Raw genomic sequence first — 20,094 nt, forward strand, 5'->3', positions numbered from 1 at the left:
TGAAAGCCACAGTGCACAAATTTATTTACAAAAATTCAAATTACAATATAATACAGGAACTTTTTACACACAGAATATTAGAACTGTTTACTACCAGAATGTAAAGAAAAATATTTTTTGGTTTTTTTTCTCCTTTTTTTTTTTTTAATAAACCACCTATTTATTTTCAGCTATTGTTATACAAAGTTGCAGAACATGCACATCTTTACAGGTCTTTTTTTTTTAATACAACGTTTTGCTAAGTGCAAATACTAAGTTTCTCTCTCCACCTTTAAGGCAAGTAAATGGGACACTGCAATTAGCTGTAAGAAGTTCCTGTTATGGGATCAGCCTGGGCACAGCAACCTCCTCGTTGCCTTCAAAACCTTTTAACAAGCAGTTCCAAAGACTGGGCAGGAGGGAAAATAGGATGCAGGAGTTAAGAGACCAGGTCAAGGCTGGATTGGGTGGCTTGGTAAGTTTTGGGCTTTTTTTTTTTAAATAGATCAACACAGATTCAGAAACAATTTGAGATCTCCTGGGTTAGAGGGGAGAAGCAGCCATGTGCTTGGGCTGCAAATTTTTGGTGCAGTGGGTGTTTCCTTGGGGAGAGGAGCAGTGCTGGGAGTGCTGGGCAGGGTGCACCTGCACATCACAGACCAAGCACTGATTTATCTCCTCTTGGACACAAATAAGCCCTTGGCTTTGGTGGGGGACACAGGGAATCCTCTCTTCCCTCTATATCCTCCAGGGCCACAACAGCTGTGCCAGGGCAGCAGTGACCCCGGTGGATCACGGTCACCAACCTCCCCTTGCCCCCTCTGCTGACACCCCTCCAGCCCCTCGCTCCATGTCTGCACTTCCCTCCACCAAGGCTCAGTTCTCCACGCCCACACATCCCTGGACATGCACAAAAAGATAGGACTGGACCACCATTTTTTGCTGGATGACCATCCTATTTCCTTCATAGTTTGGGCCACTGGTTCAGCAGCTGAGCTGTGCCCCGGCTGCTGCCCCCCCTCCACTGCCTGATCCTTCCTGCACTCACCGGGAAGGGCAAATACATGCCTTGGAGAGTCTGGAGGGCTCATCCAAACCAGCCCTTGAGCCCAGAAAATCTCACCTATTAAACAAACAAGATTCCATTTCCATAAGGGAAGCCACCACTGCTTCTTCTGACCTGGGTCTGTTTACTCAGCAGCTGTAACAAAGCCCTCCCTCCCCAAACCCTACAGGATTCCTGCTCCTGGCTGCAGGAATCGGGCGCTGCAAGGCAGGATTTAAACCTGGTCAAAGCCCAGCTGAGCAGCAAGTAATAAAGCTCCTGCAGCTCCCAGACTGCTGCCAGGAATAAACTAATTCAAAATAGAAAATTCCAGCAGCAAGGGAATAGCAGATGGTTATTAATGCTAGAGAGGCCACGGCACAGAGGAGCCAGAGTGCTCCACAGGGAACCTTCGACCCACAGGCAACAGGAAAAACACTCAGCTCCAAAAGGCATGGAAGTCCTCCTGCCTGGGAGACCTTCCTGGGGAGAACAGTCCCCAAATGCTGTCCCAGGCCTCGGTCCAGGAGCATCCCACCGATACCCTGTGTCCAGCGCTCCCTGCACACCCGAGGGGATCTGGGGTCCTGGAATGCTGCACGTGGGGCTTTGGCAGAAGCTGTGAGGTGGAGACAGGGAATTTTACCTGAAAAGAAAACAAATAAACCCACAAAACACCTGGATGCTGAAATACAGGGGGGAATAACAGGAGGGGGAAATGCACTCAGAGAGTTCCCAGCAGGACAGAACAGGATGAAGGCCAGAACAAAACATTTGGAGAACAACAACATAACTGGGCTGCTAAAAGCTAGCCCAACATTCCTGGGAAGAGGGGTTTTTTCCACTCCAACCATTTTCTTTTCTAGACAGGGCCTGTACCAGACAGCACAGCCCAAGGGCTGTGGAGAAAGGGCTTTGTGCCACCCTCCTCCCACAGCCCAGCACTGCACTCCCCACTTCTCACACGGAAGTTTTGCTTTTTCCCTCACTTCCTCAGCCCAGCAATACTCAAGTTTAACTTTTAACATGCTTTTCCAAAGCCAATTATGCTGACATACACATTTTCATGAGTTATTTGGTGCTGTGGAAGCAGCCGGCTTCCTGCAGCATGAGGCTACAGCTGCCCATTGGGTTGTGGGGGGGTTTGGGTATGGGGGCTCCCAACTCGCTGCAGCTATGGGGAACATTCCCAATTTTCCTACCACAGGACACATCACTGCCTACATGTCTATCTGGCTGTTTCCCAGGCAGTTTTTGCAATAAAGGGCACAGCTTTGGCTCCAGGTGGTTCCAGCAGCTATCTGAGCACTGCCAGAAACTGGGGGAGGTTTGGAACACCAGATGAGAACGGCAAAGCAAAGGCCACATTTCAGAAGCTGAGGGGCACACACCTCTGGGGGGAAAAACAGAGCACTTCAAAGGGGGTGAGTTCAGTCCAGCCAAAGATTTGGATGCCCAAATCTCCTGCTACTTCCTAACACCCCCAGCCAGAACAGGGCTCTGGGTTTCCTACCAAGATCTTGGCAATGGGACAGCTGCTGCAGCCCCTCACTCTGCTTGGAGAGTGAGGAATACTAAAAATGCTACACTGACTTGCTTTTGAACAGTTAATTTCTGCTGGGAGGTGGCAGCAGGATACAGGGATGCTGGAGAACACAGGAACCCCGGCCCTGTGCCTCTCCACAGACAGGAGGGCTGGGGCAGCTGCATTATGTTAACCTCGCTCCTGAAGGTCTTACTCGGATGCCAAGTGTCTCCTCCCTTCCCCCAAGACTCACTTTGCTGCTCTGGCCAGCAGGAAGGCAGGATTTTTGGAAATTCCCCAAGGAACAGCTGTATCCCTGTGATCCACAAAGTCTCACTTTTCCTCCCAACAGCTGCCTGAACAGGCTTTATCAAAACAAGCATCTGGATGCCCAGCACAGGGGGGAATTCCACCCCTGAGAAATGTAGCACCAAACCCTGTTGCAGCACAGGTTGAAATGTTGGATCACAAAGGTTTGGAGAAGCCCTAGAGAGGGTGCAGTGCAGGGACACGGAGTCCCCTGGCTGCTGGCTAAACCCCAGAGGGGCTGGAGTGGGGAAGGGGTGACGTTACGGGGTGGCTTTGCCCTGCAGTGCCTCTGCCAAGTGCTGCTGGGGGCAGGTCAGAACCGGTGCCGGGGCTGAGGGCCAAAGTGCATAGGCAGGTTGTGCTCCAGTTGCACGTTGATCTGGGGAAAGTCAAAGTTCACCCTCATGTTGGGCAGGGGGGGCACGTAGGGAGCGGGGATGGGGCCGATGTTGAGGGGGATGTTGTTGTACATGGGGCGCACGGGAGGGAGAGGGAACGGGGGGTGCACGAAGGGGTACGGGGGCATCCGGGGCTGGTGGAAGTTCTGAGGAACCGGTCTGGGGATGACTTCAATTCTCTGGATTTTCTCCACGGGCTTTTCCACGGGAGGGCCAATGCGCTTGAAGCTGTTCTCTGCACAGGGAGGAGAGCAAAGAACAGTCACCCCACAAACCAAACTCCCCGAGCTCAGTCCATGGTGTGACATTTGCCATCGGCATCCCCCATTCCCAGCACATTCCACAGCATCACTGCTGGCCCTTCCCTTGCTCCAGGAGCCACAGAACGCAGCGTGAGCTCTCCAGGCTGGCTCCTTTCACCAACACCATCCCACAAAGGGGAATATTTCCTTCAGTGGGATGTCAGGCAGCCCCTGTGCTCCCCAAGACACAGCTCAGAGGTTTTGCTGTCCCTCAGCCACTTTGCCAAGCAGAGAAGAGATATCCACAACACCAGTGCCACATAAGAGCTGGACACAAATCTTGTGCCTGCTCACAATCCCAGCAGAAGTCTGTAGGCAACAGCACTTTAAAAACAGACCAGTTCCCAGGAGGAACAGAATCCAGTGAAGGTCCAGAGACCCATCAGTAGCTGGGAACCCTGTGCTGTCCCATCATCCATCCTCAGTCTGATCCTGACTGTGACTTACCCCCATTCTTCTTCCTTTGCTCCTCTTCAGCCTCCTTCTGAATCTCATGGATTATCTTCTCATCATCTTCCTAGAAATCAAGGAATACACCAAGAATCAGTGGGATAATTCCTGCTGCAGCAGCTTTCTGTTCTCTCAATGCTGCTTTTCTTTTCAGCACGTTTTCACGGGGAAAACCAAAAAAGATTAATTTGGCTGAATCATCTTCGTTTGGGGCTGGCCTAGATTTACCCAAAAGCAAAGCTGTGATGAGGGAACTGCAGCAGCACAAATAATCTGCACTCTATGGAGTATGACCAAGATGCTTGGATCAGCTTTCCAGGAAGATCAGCACTAAAATTCATTGACTTGATGGAAACCAGAGAACTGCGACCCAGCTCCACCCCTCTGAAGAGCTGTTAATCTTTTAAATGGCAATAGTCTATTAAATATTTACATTATACTAGCACTTGTAGAGTTTTTGGCCCAACAGCTGGAATTAACACAACTTAAATCCTGGCTCTAGTAGCTAAATGGTGCCATTTAGATCTTATCTGTAACTCTGAGAAAGGCATAAATCGAAATATGTTTCTTTAATGTTTGCCTAGAGGTTATAGCAAGAATATTCAGAGCTGCTGCTCACTGAGAACACAAGGATAAGCCAGAAATTGAAATTGTTCTGCCTCTCATCAGCTTCAGTTCTCTTAACTCAAAAGAGCATCAGTGAGATCCAACGATGCAGTGAAGCCTCAGGTGAGTTTCTGCATGTCTGTGGGGATGAAACCAAATGTGGAGATTTCAGGGAGAGCAGCTAAACCTCCAGGACAGTGTTTGGAACCCCGAGCTCCAAAGTACCCCACAGGGCACAAGACTCTGCTTGTTTTAGTCACCCTAATTTCAGTACTGCCAAAACACAAATTTCTTCCTGAACACTCTTAACGTGAAAAATATCCCTTATTTTGAAGAGTGCTCTGGAACTAAATCCAAAATATGCTTCGTGCATGCAGCTACACTGGAAGCTTTTTAAGCTTCCCAGTCCCCAGCTGACAGTCCTGCACATGTAGAGCCTGGGAAGCTTGTGGAGAAGTCCCCTCCTCCACCACCAGATAAGGTTTCCCTGGGAGACTGAAGTTATCTTAATGTGCAGAAAGCCAAAAACTCAATACTTCCCTCCCTTTTATTATTCTGTGAGTCAATGGTTAAAATTAAGACTTTCCAGGACATGCCTTTTTTTTTTCCTTTCCCAAGCAGGCTGCTTGCATGGACTGTTAATTACAGCCTATCTGTCTCCATAAAAGCTGCTGAAGAATGGCTCTTCTGAGCTTATATGGAATGCCTAACTGCACCCCAAGTATCCATTTTCCCAGCTGGAAAACCACCTGGGCATGCTCCACAGGCAACCAAACATCCCCTGCTCTTTTGCTGCCCCAGCAGCACTCTCAAAGCTTGGTTTCAAAGTTTTAAGACTTCATTTGTTTTTCACTTCTCAGACTTTTTTTTTTTGGCAATGTTGTTGAAAATGGACACAGCCACCACACCCATTTTATTGCCACTTACTGGAAAAGATGCACCTGAAGGTTTATATGACAAGAAATATATTTCAAGCTCAGCTGAGCAAGATCACCCAGTACCTCCTTTCCTCACACAAAGGCATAAACCTCACCTTGAAGCCTAGAAATGTGGCCTTTAAGTTAACAAAATACTGTTACTTTAGTCTAAGTCTGTGAATACTGTTACTTTAGTCTAAGTCTGTGATTACAGAGTAAACTCCTCCCTGAGAGGGTGGGGAGGCCCTGGCACAGGCTGCCCAGAGAAGCTGCGGCTGCTCCATCCCTCCAAGTGTCCAAGGCCAGGATGGGGCTTGGAGCAACCTGGGCTAGTGGAAGATGTCCCTGCCCATGGCAGGGGATGGAACAAGACGATCTTAAAAGTCCTTTCCAACAAAATCTATGATTAACCCTGTGAAATGGTGCTTCCCAGGGACACCCCCTTCCGGTCACCACTCCTGCTGCTGCAGCTCTGCTCAGTAGTGCACAAAACTGGACACACCAAACACAACTTTACCAGACCCTCCTGCAGCCAGGGCTGCTCCAGCCTCCCAGTTTAAACTGCAGCTGACCTCCCTCTCACGGGGCTGGACACATCCATCTGCCCCGGGGCTGGAGCCAGCTGCACTCGCCCGAGGTGATGCTGGATTCGATTACTGCGGCTCCCAGAGCGCCGGGGGAAACAGGGAACAGCAAACCCCATCTGCCAGACCTCCAAACTGACCCCTAGAGCTCCCTAGGACAACATAAAACCATCTCCCCAAAGTGCAGCAGCCACAGATCCCACTCAGCTTCAGCCCCCTGGGGATTTCAAGAGGAGCACAGCTCACAGCACACCCTGGATGCAAAAACCTGCCAGGCACAGACCTGGATCAGGATGACGAATTCCTGACTAGTTCTGAAACCACAAATCACAGCAGAGCCACAACAAACCACATCTCCAAGAACAGAACTTATCAGCCCTGTTGCTTCTCTGCTGATAAAAGTGTAATTTCCCATTTGAAGGTTAAGAAGTGCTTACACTTAATCCCACATACCAAGCCTTGGTTTGGAAATTTTTTTTGCACCATTATCTGAAAGACGAGTATCCATTAATATCAAAAGAATAAAAACAACCTGCACAACAAGCACCTTCCTACTTAAGAGGCTGACATTAAATTTGGCAAGTGATGAATACACAGCACAGTTCAATACCTGCAGTATTTAGGAAAGACCCACATCCCAGATGGAACAAAAGAATTGATGATATGTAAACAGCAAGGTAATTTTTGGACGTTCTGAAAGAAAGCCGATGCTGCAAGTTCTGCCTAATACATATTGTGCAGGTCAGAAAAAAAACCCAAACCAAGAAGTCCTGGTGCTATTTTAGTGAATCTTGCAAAACGCTTCTAATTCTTTGAAAGCAAAGGCTGTTTTTTAATACTATAGTAATTAGAGAGATGACAGATTCATCGAGGGGTAAAGCACCCACACCAAAAATTAAGATTTCATTAGCACACGTATGGCTGGTTTTGTGGTGAGAAACCTTTTAGCATCACATGGGGTGGAGGCTGCAGAAGGATTTCAAAAGCTTCTTGTGTCCGTTTCCCTGCGCGGGTTCAAGTCCCTTAATAAAGGATTAGATTATAATTTTAATGGCCTGTTCACAGGCTGTGTGGATTGAAGGCATTTATCTTGTCAAGTTAACAGTCATCTTCCTGTCAGCTGCCTTGCCTTCAGCAAGACAAAAAAAAAAAAAAAAAAGAAGAAATAAAGAAGAAAAAAGCAACCTCCCAACCCTAGGGGGGTGGGGGGGGGGGGGCGGTCTCAGCACTGGGCAGTTTTTTGAGCAAAGATGTAACTTGGCTTTTCTGCCAGAGAGGAAATGCAGGGCAACGCTACAACGTGGCCCTTCCCCACACTCTGCTGCATCACGAGAGAAGGGAGGTGGCCAAGTGGAAAATGCAAAGGATCTCTGAGATGCATTCACCCTTTTTATCTGCAGAAAGCAGACGTGGTCATTAACAGCAGCTGTGTTTTCAAGAGACAAAACAGGACCGAGCTTTGCCCCAGACCCAGCAGCGGGATGCTCTGTGCAGGAGCCATCCCGTCCTGTAACCAAGGAAAACAAAAGCTCATCCCTGGCCAGTGTGGGAGCCTGCCCTTGCCATCCTCCAGCTGGGAAAGGATCTCGGCATTCTCCTTTCAGCCCTCTCCCATTGAATCCAGGGAATGCGGCGAGCACGGAGCCAATCACAGCAGAACGGATGGCTCGGCCGGCCTGTGGATGGATTAGCCAAGGAGCAGGGCTGGGTTGCTAAGAGAGGCACCTTTTCATGCCAGGGAGGCCTGTTACAACAATGCTGCTGCAGAGGAGCCTCACCCAGCATCCACACAGGGCCCTGCCACAAGCAGAAAGAGCTGCTGGAGAAACAAACTGCCCTTGGGAATGAGAAAACACAGCAGCAAAGGAGATAAAAGCTCAGCAAATCACACAGAGACAACCTCCCCCCAAATAAAACCTCCTCTGCCCAGAACAAAAGTGCCATCCAGGGAACTTTAGAAAGCTCTGTTTTTATCTCCTGCGCTTCTCGTTATCTTTAATTATTAAGTGTCACCGGGAAGCGGCTGCCACCTCCTGAAAAGAGGGAAAACAAGAATCCTGGTGACTATTTCTGGGCTCTGCAACCCCTCCCCTACTTTAGAAAGTGCTTCACCACCGTTGCCTCCCCCTTTCTGCCTCTTTACTGCTTTCTTTTTTCCACGTATGTGTGGCCGCAGCCGTTCCTAATAAACTTGAAATGATTTTTCACGACAGAGGCTTCCAAAGGACTAAGGGGTTTTGTTTCAAATCATTCCCAGATCAGCTGTGGAGAGCCTGAGCAAGAACAGGCATCGGCTGTCTCCAGCGTGCTCCTCCATGCAGCAGGAAGCAGGGATAAAAGCAGGCTGTGTTGTAACTGGAACAGGGCATCTGCAGTGCTGCAGGAAAAGGGGGGCCGGGATGGGGACGAAGCACACGCTGGCGTTCAAGAAATGTAGAGTTATTTTAGCAACAGGCATTCCATATTAATGGCTTTCTGTGAATTCCCCGGATTAGCCATATGCTTATGATTGAGGCATTTTATAGCAGTCAAAAAAACCCCAAACCCACCACAAACCCCACATCCTAAATTTAGGGGGAGCTTCCCCCCCCCTCCAAATCCTAAAGGCAGCACTGTGCACTTCATGCATTTCCTTGATGCATTTGAAGTTTTACACAGTCTTCTCTCAACATCATCTTTTTATAACACTGGAAGGAGGGATAATTGCAAACACCTCATGATGATTAGTCTGCTGCTTTGAACTTTAACGATGGGCCTTTGGGAGGGTTTTAAGAGTTTACTGAAAACATCTTAAAACTTTAAAGCCAAAAAAGCCCCTGTGCAATATTACTGATGGCCCAAAGATGAGTATTAAATTCAAAATAATACATTTGAGACCAGAACCTGGTTTACCAAAACAGCCGGAGTGCATTAACCATGTTGCATCCCGGGATTTGTAAGAACTGGATGAAATGCACACAAGCAGCCTTAGGTTTGCTACAGATATTTAGAAATCAGGGCAAACACAGCCCCTGCATCCCAGAGCCAATTCATAGAATCATAAAGTGTCCTGAGTTGGGAGGGATCCACAAGGATCATCAGTCCAACTCCTGGCCCTGCACAGACACCCCAACAATCCCACCCTGTGCCTCAGAGCGTTGTCCAAATGCTCCTGGAGCTCTGGCAGCCTTGGGGCCGTGACCATTCCCTGGGGAGCCTGGGCAGTGCCTGACCACCCTCTGGGGGAAGAACCTTTTCCCAATATCCAACCTAAAACGCCCTGACACAGCCCCTTGTGAGGAGCTGCAGCCCTGATGAGTCTCCCCTCAGTCTCCTCCAGCAGAACAAACCAAGTAGCCTCAACCACTCCTCATACAGCTTCCCCTCAAGGCCCTCCACCATCTCTTCTCTGAATGCTTTCTTTAAGCATTAAAGGATCCTTAAAGGAGCTTTATTCCCACTGCTCCTTCCTGAGCTTTGTCGCTGGCAATGTTGCATCAGCCCCTCCTGCAGAGCAGAGCCAGAGCCCACGTGGACTCTGGGACACGAGGATTTTTGGCCAAGCAGCTTCCTGGGAAGGGCTCCTGGCACCTCCTACAGGGGTGCAGAGCACCCGTTAGTTCCAGAAGAAATGCAGGGATTAAACAATTCCTGCCCGGCCCCCCTGGAAGCTGCTCACCACAGCCCAACTGCAGCTTGTCTCAGAGCCAGCAAATATTGCACCGATACTTTTAAATCAGACTCCAGCCTGATTACAGCTTGGGGACAAGATTTTAACTAACCTTTAATTATGGGAAATTTTGAAGCCTCTGCTTTACTCTCTCAAGATCATTTGAGACAGAGACTAACAGATGCTGCCATTCCTAGAGGACTGCCTTTAATTTGTTTTTAACCCAAGCTAATGAATAGGTTTACTTATACTTTCACAAGAATTGTTTCAGACTCAGAAAACATTAAACATTTGGAAAAGAACAAAGGTTCCCTATTTTAAAGAAACCTGAATTTTGCTGTAAATAATAGGGATTTAGATTCAAACCAGATCCTTCAAAGGTCATGCCTTGGATGGACATTATCCCTGGCAAAGGACAGAACACTACTGATGCAATGGTCTTTTGCTCTTTCAAATCTCCGTGTCAAGACTCAAATTCCTGTTCTGTCTTTACATCCACCAGGGTAACTCCTGTTTCCATGTCCTATATGAGAGCAAGATCACCGCAGAGGGGTTGGGTTGGTGTGCCTAAGCTCCTTATGAGGGAGGACTGTGCACACAGGTACCCACCATCATTTCAGCTTCAAGCCAACAGTTGAGTTTTGTGTTACTCTTCGCACTGCAGCAAGGACAGTCACCCAGCTTCACCTCCCCAGCCCACCAGCACTCTACCATCCAAAAAATAATCAAATAATAAAAGAGCAGGCAGTGCCAGCTCTGTGCTGACAGTGGGAAATTTTTCTTTGCCACAACATTGGTTAATTAGAGAGGTGGAAAGGGCCTGGTGACAGTGGCCTCTTTGTGCTGCTTATTTATTTATTTATTTGAAAGTACAGTACGAGCTTTTTTGAGAGGCCTCATGTTTTCTCTGGCTCTGAACAAATGCCATCCCCCAGCACAATCAGCAGCCTGACGGGAACAACGGATGCCAGCGCTGCCGAGCCCTGAATTGCATCCTGCTGGAAAATGGGGAGGAGTGGGACAGGAATCCAGGAAACTCAGAACCAGGTGTCAGAAACGCTACAGGGGTGCGTGCATGGAGGTGTCTGTGTGCAGTTTAACAGCTCACATTGACAGGATAATGGAGGGAATAAAAGCAGGCAAGCGGAAGACTTGGAAGCTTATGCTGGTTGTGACATTGCTGGGAGATCCCCAAGAGTCTGGAGGTAGAAGGGAGAGATTTAGAGTAGCTTTTCCCTGGCTCTGTGCAGATGCAGGATTGTGCATATTCCCTGAAGAAAGGGGGGCTGGGAGCAGCCTGGAAAGCTGCAGAGACTCAAGACAAAGAACCACTAGGAAAAAGGAAGCTCAGGCAAGCCCTGGGAAGGCAGATCCACATTCATGTTGCTCTACAGCTTTGCTAAAATCAGGAAATTCAACTCCTGCTCCTTCCAACACTCCTGGATTTACAGTATTGAAGACCTCTATTTACAGAGATTTACTTGCTGCAGCAAGTTTTCCCAAGCCTGTCACAGATAGGAGCTGTATTAAATTACTACAGCTTCTCTCACAGCTCACTCCATGAATTCAGCTCTCCCTCTGCAGCTGTTGACAACAGCCCTGAGAATGGACCCAACTACAACTCTGGGCTTGCAGGCAGTTTTCTGATGGATGCATTTCTGTGACAGGATGCACAGCCAGCAGTCAGATCATCTGGGCACCAAAACCACAATTCCCCTTGCCTCCAGATGCCAAGCCATGCCAACACCATCTCAGCTGCAAAAGTAGGAATGAGTCCCAATAGTCCCAATGCTGGCTACTGTGCTTGGTGCCAGCACTTGCTCCCCACCAGCTCCTTCCACAAGCCTCGCTCTCCAGAACAGCACTCAGAGCACTTCCAGCCAAAGCCCTCATCTGACAGGAGCTGTTTTTCCCTAAAGCAACACCAGCTCCTTCCAAGCTGCGGTCAGATGTGACTCTGTGCTGTTGCAGGATCCCAGTGTGGTTTTTTAGCTGCCTTGGGAAAGGAAAAAAGTTGTGCTGGCTAAAACCATTTTCCCCCGGTGGAACGTGTGTATTTCAATGCGCCGGTGTGGACGGTGATTGAAACTGGGGTGAAAATCATTCACAAAAATCCTTTGTTACTTACTGTGGGGTCTGTCCAGAGGGAGCACTTGGCACAGTCCTGGCAGGGTGCCCCAGGAGAGCGTGGGTGCTGGCAGAAGTGGTCGTAGCCGTTGATGGCAGCCCGGCAGAGGTAGCACATCTGGGCGCCACAGCGGCACGACATGCGGTTACAGCCCTCCGACTTAATCAGGCCCGTCCCACACTTGTGGCATTTCCTAATCCGGGCAGCTGTCATCTTCTCCTCTCTGCAAGAAGAGGGAGAATTAGCAAAGGGGTCTTTGCACTCACCAGCATGTGGTAAAATTACTGTTACACTACCCCAGCGAGGCTTTAACCCCCTTCTCTTTCCTCTGACTCCATCCCCAAGTCCACCACTGTTCCAAGGAGATCTGGGCTCAGCTCCACTTGGAGCCAGCCCATGACAACTCAAGAACAAAATAAGTGAAAAAAGTCAATCACTGGCTGCATGCTGCAGCCCTGATCCTGGTTTCCATGAGAGCCAAAGCACCAGGCTCTGGCTTGGGAGGAATTTGAGATGCAAGTTCAAGGGCCAAAGGGCACATGGAAGCTTGAGCTGGCTGAAGGAAAATAAAGCCAAGGAAATAAAGTTCAGGAAAAGCAAACACTCGGCTGCCACCTCTAGCTTTTATGTTTGCCTGTTGCTCTGGCTACAAAGTTGCCATGACCATATATTTCTTTTCCAAGCCGGGCTGCTATGCTCCACATTTACTTGGTGTTTGTTAAATTTAAATCAGTAACTGAGAAACAATCACATTTTCCCACAGAGGCTTTTTCTTTTCTCTAAGATTCCCTACATATGTTTTCCAGAGGTTATTGCTTTAGGTTTAAGAGATGGGTTTTCATCTAACAGAGCACAAGTGGGAATCCAGGACAAAGCTCAATCCCTGCTCCCAAGGGACACCCTGGCAATGACACACACTCCAGCGCAGGCTCAGCTCACAGCAAGACTATTTTGGCACAGAAATGAAGAAAAGCTCGGTCATTTAATTAAAAGACTTAAGAATATAAATTATCATCCTGAGGGCCAATTTTCTGACCACTGGAGATCACGTTACACTTTAATTCACAACCTAGAAGTGAAATTTGATGACAGAAGAGCAAAGCCAGTGTGTTTTCATGGAGGGAAGCACAGTTCTCCTGGCACTGGGGAAGGATCATCCCTAGCCAGGCATCTCCACCCAGCTGCTTCAGTGCATCTGCAAAGTTCACATATGTTTGGGAGATGGCAGGGAGGTATTTTTGAGGACCACAGCAGCGAACCAGGCTACAGCACTGGCCCACAGACTGCTCCATCAGCACAGCCAGAGGAGCAGGGAGCAGTGAGGTGGGAACTTCCTGGCCTTGCAGACACCCAAGGTTCCCACACAGTTCTACACAGCACAACCTGCACCCAGGCATGTGGAGATGTGCTAAGAATAGACACAAAAACCCAACTTGAGAGTGACTTTCCTCGGAGCTGCAGCTGCTCTTCCCTCTGCCACTCAACAGGATGCTGTCAATGCAAATTTTTTTTTTTGGAAACTTTGAGCAAGGCAGGAAGTTTGGCCTGAACTCCAGCTGTGCTTCCCTTTCCTTACGCAGGGCTTCAAAAGGAAGTTTTCATTGTATCAGGCAGTTATCTATCCACAGACACAATTTGCTGAATGTTTTGAAACTGGTATTTTTTTCCTTATTAGGGACACGACAACTCGTTCCTCCTCCCTCTCATCCCTCTTTCCTACAGGGAAAGGATCAGCGAAGAAAAGTCAAATCTGTAAAGATTTTGTTCTGAATTAGGGACTGTGGGATGAGCAAACAAGAGTCATTCAAATCCCAGTGGTGGAGCTTTCCAACCTCTACTCAAGCCAGACAGACTCTAAATCAGAGAGGAAAGGATTGGGCAGCATGTGCAAGTCCCACTTGGCTGCATCAGACATTTAGCTCCATGGATGAAAATTCCCTTGTTTTCTAAATGCAGAGGATTTTGTCATTTACTGTAGATAAGAGAGTAATCAAACTGCAAAAGATTTTAGGGTAACAGCCAGGATTTACATCTGCATATTTCAAAATGTGACTCCACTTTATAACAATTCCTACAAACTGGTTAGAAACAGGCACAAGCTTCTGGAAGAAAACACATCCTCTCCCAAAAAGCACCAGCTGAGCAAACAGTGCAGGTCGCCACTCCAGATTTTCAAAGGGTAGTAACGACCTACTGTGACTCAATCCACTCTTCTGCCTCCATACACCACCTCCCTCCTCCCCCCAGCAATGCTAATGGGGGTTTCTCACCTCGGAGAAGGACCAGGTGCCAGCCTGCAGACACTGGGCCAGCCAGAGGAGCAGGCTGGGCTGGTGACAACTTTCCCACGTTCTCAAATTACCGGCTGGATTTGCTGCCAAGTATCTTTCACAGACAGAAATCCCATCCTGGGAGCTGTCTGACCCCTCAGCTCTGGCATCCCCAGGACCTTCCTGGGGAAGGTAGTGACAGCCAGCAGAAACTGAGGGACAATGTGCTGTGATTCCCAGTTCATCCACCTCCCTGTTTTCCCCTGGCTGTGGAGCCTCACTTACATGGATGTCCTGTATTTGATGTCATCCTTCTCAGCCAGCTGCTCACAGGTGAGGTTCATGTGCTCCTTCCACAGCCCCTGGCACTTACGACAGGTTTCCTGACGAGGATAACAAACATTAAAGGAAGAAAAAAAAAAAAAAAAGATCCAATACACCACTAACAGCTTCAAGAACTGTAAAAATTTCCCCATCAAGCTGCGGGTTCGCAGGCAAGGGTGGGGCTGGCAGTATGGTACAGTATCTACAGGTCTGTCCTCCACTGGAGGCCAAAGGCCACAGATAATGGAGCCAAGGGTCTTTCCAAAGCAAAAGAAAATGGATACAAAATGAATCTATAAATCCTAATTCACCTAAAACTCATGGGACAGCCACCAGGTTAACTGGTCACAATCCAGAGGAGACTGCAGAGGTGAAAATGTGGTGCCAAAGGACATCAAGTTCATCTTGGTTTCCTGACCAAAATCCTTCACCTTCATATAAAGGGCTATTGATGGAAACCTTGCAGTTACATCAAAACCTCAGCTTCACCAAGCGTACAAGCAAATATATATATAGTTTTGTAAAATCTCCCAAAATAAATAATTAAACAGCTGAAAAACAGAATGTGGACAAACATCCATAAACTGAGGTGGAATGGTGGAGTATGAACAAATATTTACATACTGAATCAGAATATCTGGACTAAACTTAGAGCAAGCAGCTGAACTCTCTTGTTCTTGCAAACTTTTTAGCAACAAGGCTCTAATCCAGGACGGGTACAGCTGCATGGGGCAGGATTAGGAACGGAGCTTGGACCAACACTGGGGACAGAGTTGATTTTTTCGGTTGGCTGGACAAAGAAAACAATTTTGTTTTGGGTCAAACAAGGGATTTTCCTTTAATTTGAGGAAGATTAAAAAACATCCAGATCAAACTTGAAAAAAGTACATGTTTTATGATCCAACTGTTTCATCTTCAGGATGGCTGGGGCTCAGGCTCTTAGATCCAACTTTCCCCCTGGCAGGAAAACCCATCTGGCTATGCAGCATCCTCTTCTCCTGAACAGCAGAAAAGGCCCCAAAAGATCTTTGCCCAGCCCTGGTCTCACTATCAGCAAAAGATGTCATCTGCAGAGACAGATCTTATTTGATTGCATTACCTTCATTTCATTTTAATGAAGAAATTGGATGTTTATGTGAGATACGATAGAAGAAAATGCTTCAAGATACACGTAGGCAGCAACACTCTTTTGATCGTGAATCAGACAAACAGGATGAAGGCCAAAGCTTCCAAGGAAGCCACCCTAGGAGGGGGATGCAAAATGGGGACTTGTTTGTATCTGTGCTCGCTGGGAGATGCCCAACTGCTCGTGCTTTCATCTGGAGAATGAAAGGCTCCTGGGCCTGGCTGGTGAGCCGGATGCGTTTGCAGACAGCGGGGAAAGGGCTGGAGCAAGCACGGAGCCAAGCGTGTGACTGCATCCCAAAAGCTCAGCAAAGGATTTTGCGATCACTCACCTTGCAAATGCACCCCTTGGCAGGCAGGCACTGGTTTTAAGGGGCAGTAAATGCCTCGGGTTCTATTGATTCTCATGAATCATTCATCACACCCTGTCTTTTCCCGCTAAAGCTGTTAAAACAGGCACCATTTTGTGTGTGCTTTTGGCAGGCCACATCTGGCTGTTGGCGGCACAGGAGGATCAGACTTGGAGCTGTTCACATACCTCCATGAGGACCCACCTTCCCCTCTATTCCCAACACACGGCCACATGCCATTCCGAGATCAAAAGTGCCTTAGGTTGGTTTTTTGTTTTTTTTTTTAATGTACACCAAGGGTTAAAAAGAGCCTTTGGAGCCCTGTTACACAGAACCACTTCCACATGCCAGCAACAGAGATTTAACAGCTTTTTGCCAGGAGGGTTGGCACACTTTCCAGCCAGGAGCCTGCTATTCCCAATTACTTAACTCCAGGAGCCTCCTCTGCTGCTGAAACGATGCCCTTCTGAAGCAGATGGTGCCTCTTAGACCCTCGTCCCAGGTCATTCCCTCTTGCTCCTGCCTCCAGCCTGGTGGCTATTGGAAACACTGCTCCCCCCCCAGAGCCCAGGCTGCCGTTATTTGCCAAACAGTTGTCTCCTGCCCTCAGGAAAAGAGATTTCTGTGCAAGCAAGGAGGAAGGGAAGAGGCACGGCCATGTAGATTCCCAGGATGGCATGACAGGAGGTATCCGGTTCTCATGTGACAGCAGCACAGCGGGTGCCACTGCAGCTGTGCGCATTTCTGGCATCCCTTCCAAGTCGTGCTGTCCTCAAGGAGCTGCAAACCCACAGGCAGCTGTGCCTGTGCCAATGCACCCCATGAAGGGGACAGCCCCGTGGCTTCCCGACTCCCGACTGTCACCTGGCACTGCCTCTAATTGAGCCACATCCTCTCCATGGGAGGCTTGGGAATATGCACCACACACCTGTCGTTAGCAGAACCTGTTGTAATTTTTCCCCTTATTCTACCCAAAACAATGGCACATTGTTGGATCCCTTCACACAGAACTGGGGAGGAAGCCCATGGTTCAGACAATGGCAACTGCTCCAGTACCACAACTGAGGTCACAGCCCTTGCCCAAGAAAAGTGACCTTTTTTAATTTCTACTGAGTCAAACTCGGCCCACTTGGCTGATAAGGGTTTTGCACATCTCACACAATGACAATTCTGAACTCTACAATTTCCACAAAGGGTTCTTTTACTTCAGAGCCAACCTTCGTTTGATAATGGAAGGTACCCTCCTGTGACCATATTAATTAACCTAAACAGGCTGTGCAATAGCTGATTTTTGCAACCAGCCAAGATTATTTCCATGGGAAGAACAGCACTTGGCACCAAGACTGGCTACAGCAATATAAGGCACCACCTAAATCCACACAAAGAGGGAACAAGTCCTTTCCAGCACTAAAATCATGTACTCCAAGTGTAGTGGCCAAAAAGCAACTTGGTCCACCAAAACAAAGATCCTTCCCAACTTCCTCAGCACTTGGTTCCTTAGCAAGCCCTGCTGTACTCAGGTAGGGGCACCTGTGTTTTAGCTTTAACAGTACTTCAGCTGAATGCATCATTTCTGGATGGTGTGAATTCCATGTGTTCTCCTCCCTTCTCCCAGCCCACTCCTCCTCACAGGCAGGTACAGCTAAGGCAGCTTACGCTTTAGGTGCTGAAGAAGCCTTGGCATCAGGAAACTGCTCCAAACCAGGCATGGAGACAGGAGATTAAGTATCTGCTGCCTGTTACATCTGCCCCAGCTTGGCAGGCAGCCTGGGACAGTCCATTACTGCCGCGCTGGGCCGAGGGAGGATGTGATGGAGAGGGTGTTTAATCGCACCCTGTAATCTCCTCACTGTACATCTGTTAGAGGCAGTGGCTCCGCTTCCTCTTGCTGCCCGCCAGGAAGCAGCCGGGATTAACACAAACATGTTTGGGTTCAGGAGGATCCTTTGTTCCCAGGGTCAGCAGTGGATGTGCAGCTTTCTGTGCTCAGGGCCAGCCTGGCCAAGGGTGGACGCTTTGCTTTTAGTGTGGGCAGCACAACCCTTCAACACCCTTGTTAATTGTCCCAGCACCTAATGAAGATGGCAGGGAGTGTGTTATGTGAATTTACCACCTTCCTCAGCACTTCTGCTGGTACTTCCAATAGATGCTACAGTTTTAAACACAGCCTAGAGTTTTTTTTCCTCACTCTATCATCAACTAAAAATAACTCCCTAAAGTCCATCCCACTCATCAGGGGGCAAAAATCCCAAGTAATCCAACTTTTCCTTGCCAGTCTCCACATTCTCTTGGCCACAGTCAGTGTTGTATGCACTGCTGGCAGTGTAACAGAAATCACTTTTCCCGATTGCAACCTAAACAAATGCCACATGGACAAAAACATCAGATGATCCGCACAGATCCCAGTCCGACTGCCCACGGCATTCCCACGTGCCCCCTTGTGCCGTAGGAGTTTACACGGAGCCATTTACTGACTGAGCAAAACGCAGAGAGGGTGAGGGAAACTCGACTTAAACAACAACAGGCGATGGCCCTGGCTGTTGTCACCGCCCTCCGCTCCCAGTGGTGCCTCTGAGCCGGGCCCAGCGCTTCCCCCAGCTCTCCATATGCTGGGTAATTAAATCCTTGTGCCGCTGTGATTCCCTGCATCCCCCAGGAAGGGCGAGGCGCACACTCCAGCCAGTGGTCTCTCTGCTGATGGCACACGCGGGGATGTTGGCTGAGAGGGAGGTAAAGCAGCCTGGGACAGAGCCCCAGTGATTGATTCGCTGTTTCCTCCTGCTCTCTGACACCGCAACAGGCTGACCCCAGACAGGCTAAGTTTTACCCAAAAGCACATGTAAATGCAAGTGCCTCAGAACAGCACCTCAGGGCCAGTCCCTATGTACTGTGCTGCTTTAATTAAAGAGCTGCAATTCCCAACCAGATGAGTTAATGGGAAAACAAAGAACCACAGAATCTTCCTCTCCACAAAGTCTCACTGTCCATAAAGCTGCACTGACCTTAACTAAAAATGGATGCAGAAGTAGACGAATGAATACAACCTTTAAGCATGGATAAGCTGTCATGAACACACTCCTTCATGGCTGTTTCTGGGATTTCCTAGATGTTAAGCTGGGATAAAGAGGCTATAATCCAGCCCAAGACAATCCATTTGGGTGAGACCCTCCTTTAGAGATGTACAAACACCCAGCACGGGAAGGGGGCCCCCAACTCCATGGATCCCTGACTGCCCAGTGCAGGGAAACCTCCTTCCAGCGTGAATTGCTGTGGCAATATTCCAATCCTGGAGCCACACACAACGGGCATGATGGGCAGCAGGTACCAACCCCAAACACAAAATCCAGGCAGGGTGGAGAAAGGAATGCTGTGACTTGGATGGCTGATGGAGCAAGGGGCTGGGAGAACATCCGTGGGTTTGGAGCTCCCCCGGGAGCACAGCTGTTCCCCAGGCAGCGCTGCCGCTCAGCGGCGGCTGCTCACACGGCAGGGACAGAGAGCAGGAAGGGAAACCTGGGAAAAACTGAGGTTTCCTCTCCTGAGTACAGCCATGAGTCGTTTTGTGAGGGGAGAGGTCACAGGGAGAAATAAAGCAAAGGCACAAGCTTGGACTAGGCTGTAAGAATGTGCTGGGGTGTAAAAAGAGAGACTTAAAAGTGACCGGGAGTTAAAAGCTGGATAAAAGAAAACATGCATTTATATCCAACACCCAACAAGAACCATAGAACAGAATCATAGAATCACTAAGGTTGGAAAAGATTTCCACCAAGTCTAGTCTTTCAGAAGGGTGGTTAAAGCTTTGATATGGCCATATATTAAACTCCACAACAAAAAATGATGACCCAAACCAACATCTTCTGTTTTGCCTGTTCTTTTTAAATTGAGCATTATTTTAGTCCCTCCCCATCTCTAAGACACAGGACATACTCAATGCCCTTTTCCTCTCAGGCTGGTTCCCATGAAGGTTTGGGTCATCTGTGTCAAAATCCCAGAACCAGAAATGTGTAGTAACTCCCGCCTCTTGCCTAAGTCAGTAGGACTATCTTGTATCTGTAAATTGGAAGTTTCTGAAACACACAGACCAAACCAAAATAAGCTTTTCTCTCCCCAAAGCTTGACTTTAAAAGGGAAGA

General features: G+C 48.5%; 1 protein-coding gene across 5 annotated transcripts in view; it reads right to left on the minus strand.

The window, feature by feature from the left end:
* RNF216 (ring finger protein 216) overlaps positions 1-20,094 on the minus strand; it is a 78,076-nt gene continuing 57,982 nt past the window's right edge. For all 5 annotated transcript variants that reach the window (XM_048320891.1, XM_048320890.1, XM_048320892.1 and 2 more), the window contains 4 exons: positions 14,448-14,545; positions 11,893-12,115; positions 4,006-4,075; positions 1-3,491 (listed from right to left, as the gene is read on the minus strand). In XM_048320891.1, the coding sequence (XP_048176848.1) occupies positions 3,172-3,491; positions 4,006-4,075; positions 11,893-12,115; positions 14,448-14,545 (711 nt within the window). In that variant the 3' untranslated portion in view covers positions 1-3,171. The remainder of the gene's footprint in view (positions 3,492-4,005; positions 4,076-11,892; positions 12,116-14,447; positions 14,546-20,094) is intronic.

This window comes from Corvus hawaiiensis, chromosome 16, assembly GCF_020740725.1.
Source record: "Corvus hawaiiensis isolate bCorHaw1 chromosome 16, bCorHaw1.pri.cur, whole genome shotgun sequence".
NCBI classification, from domain to species: Eukaryota; Metazoa; Chordata; class Aves; order Passeriformes; family Corvidae; genus Corvus; species Corvus hawaiiensis.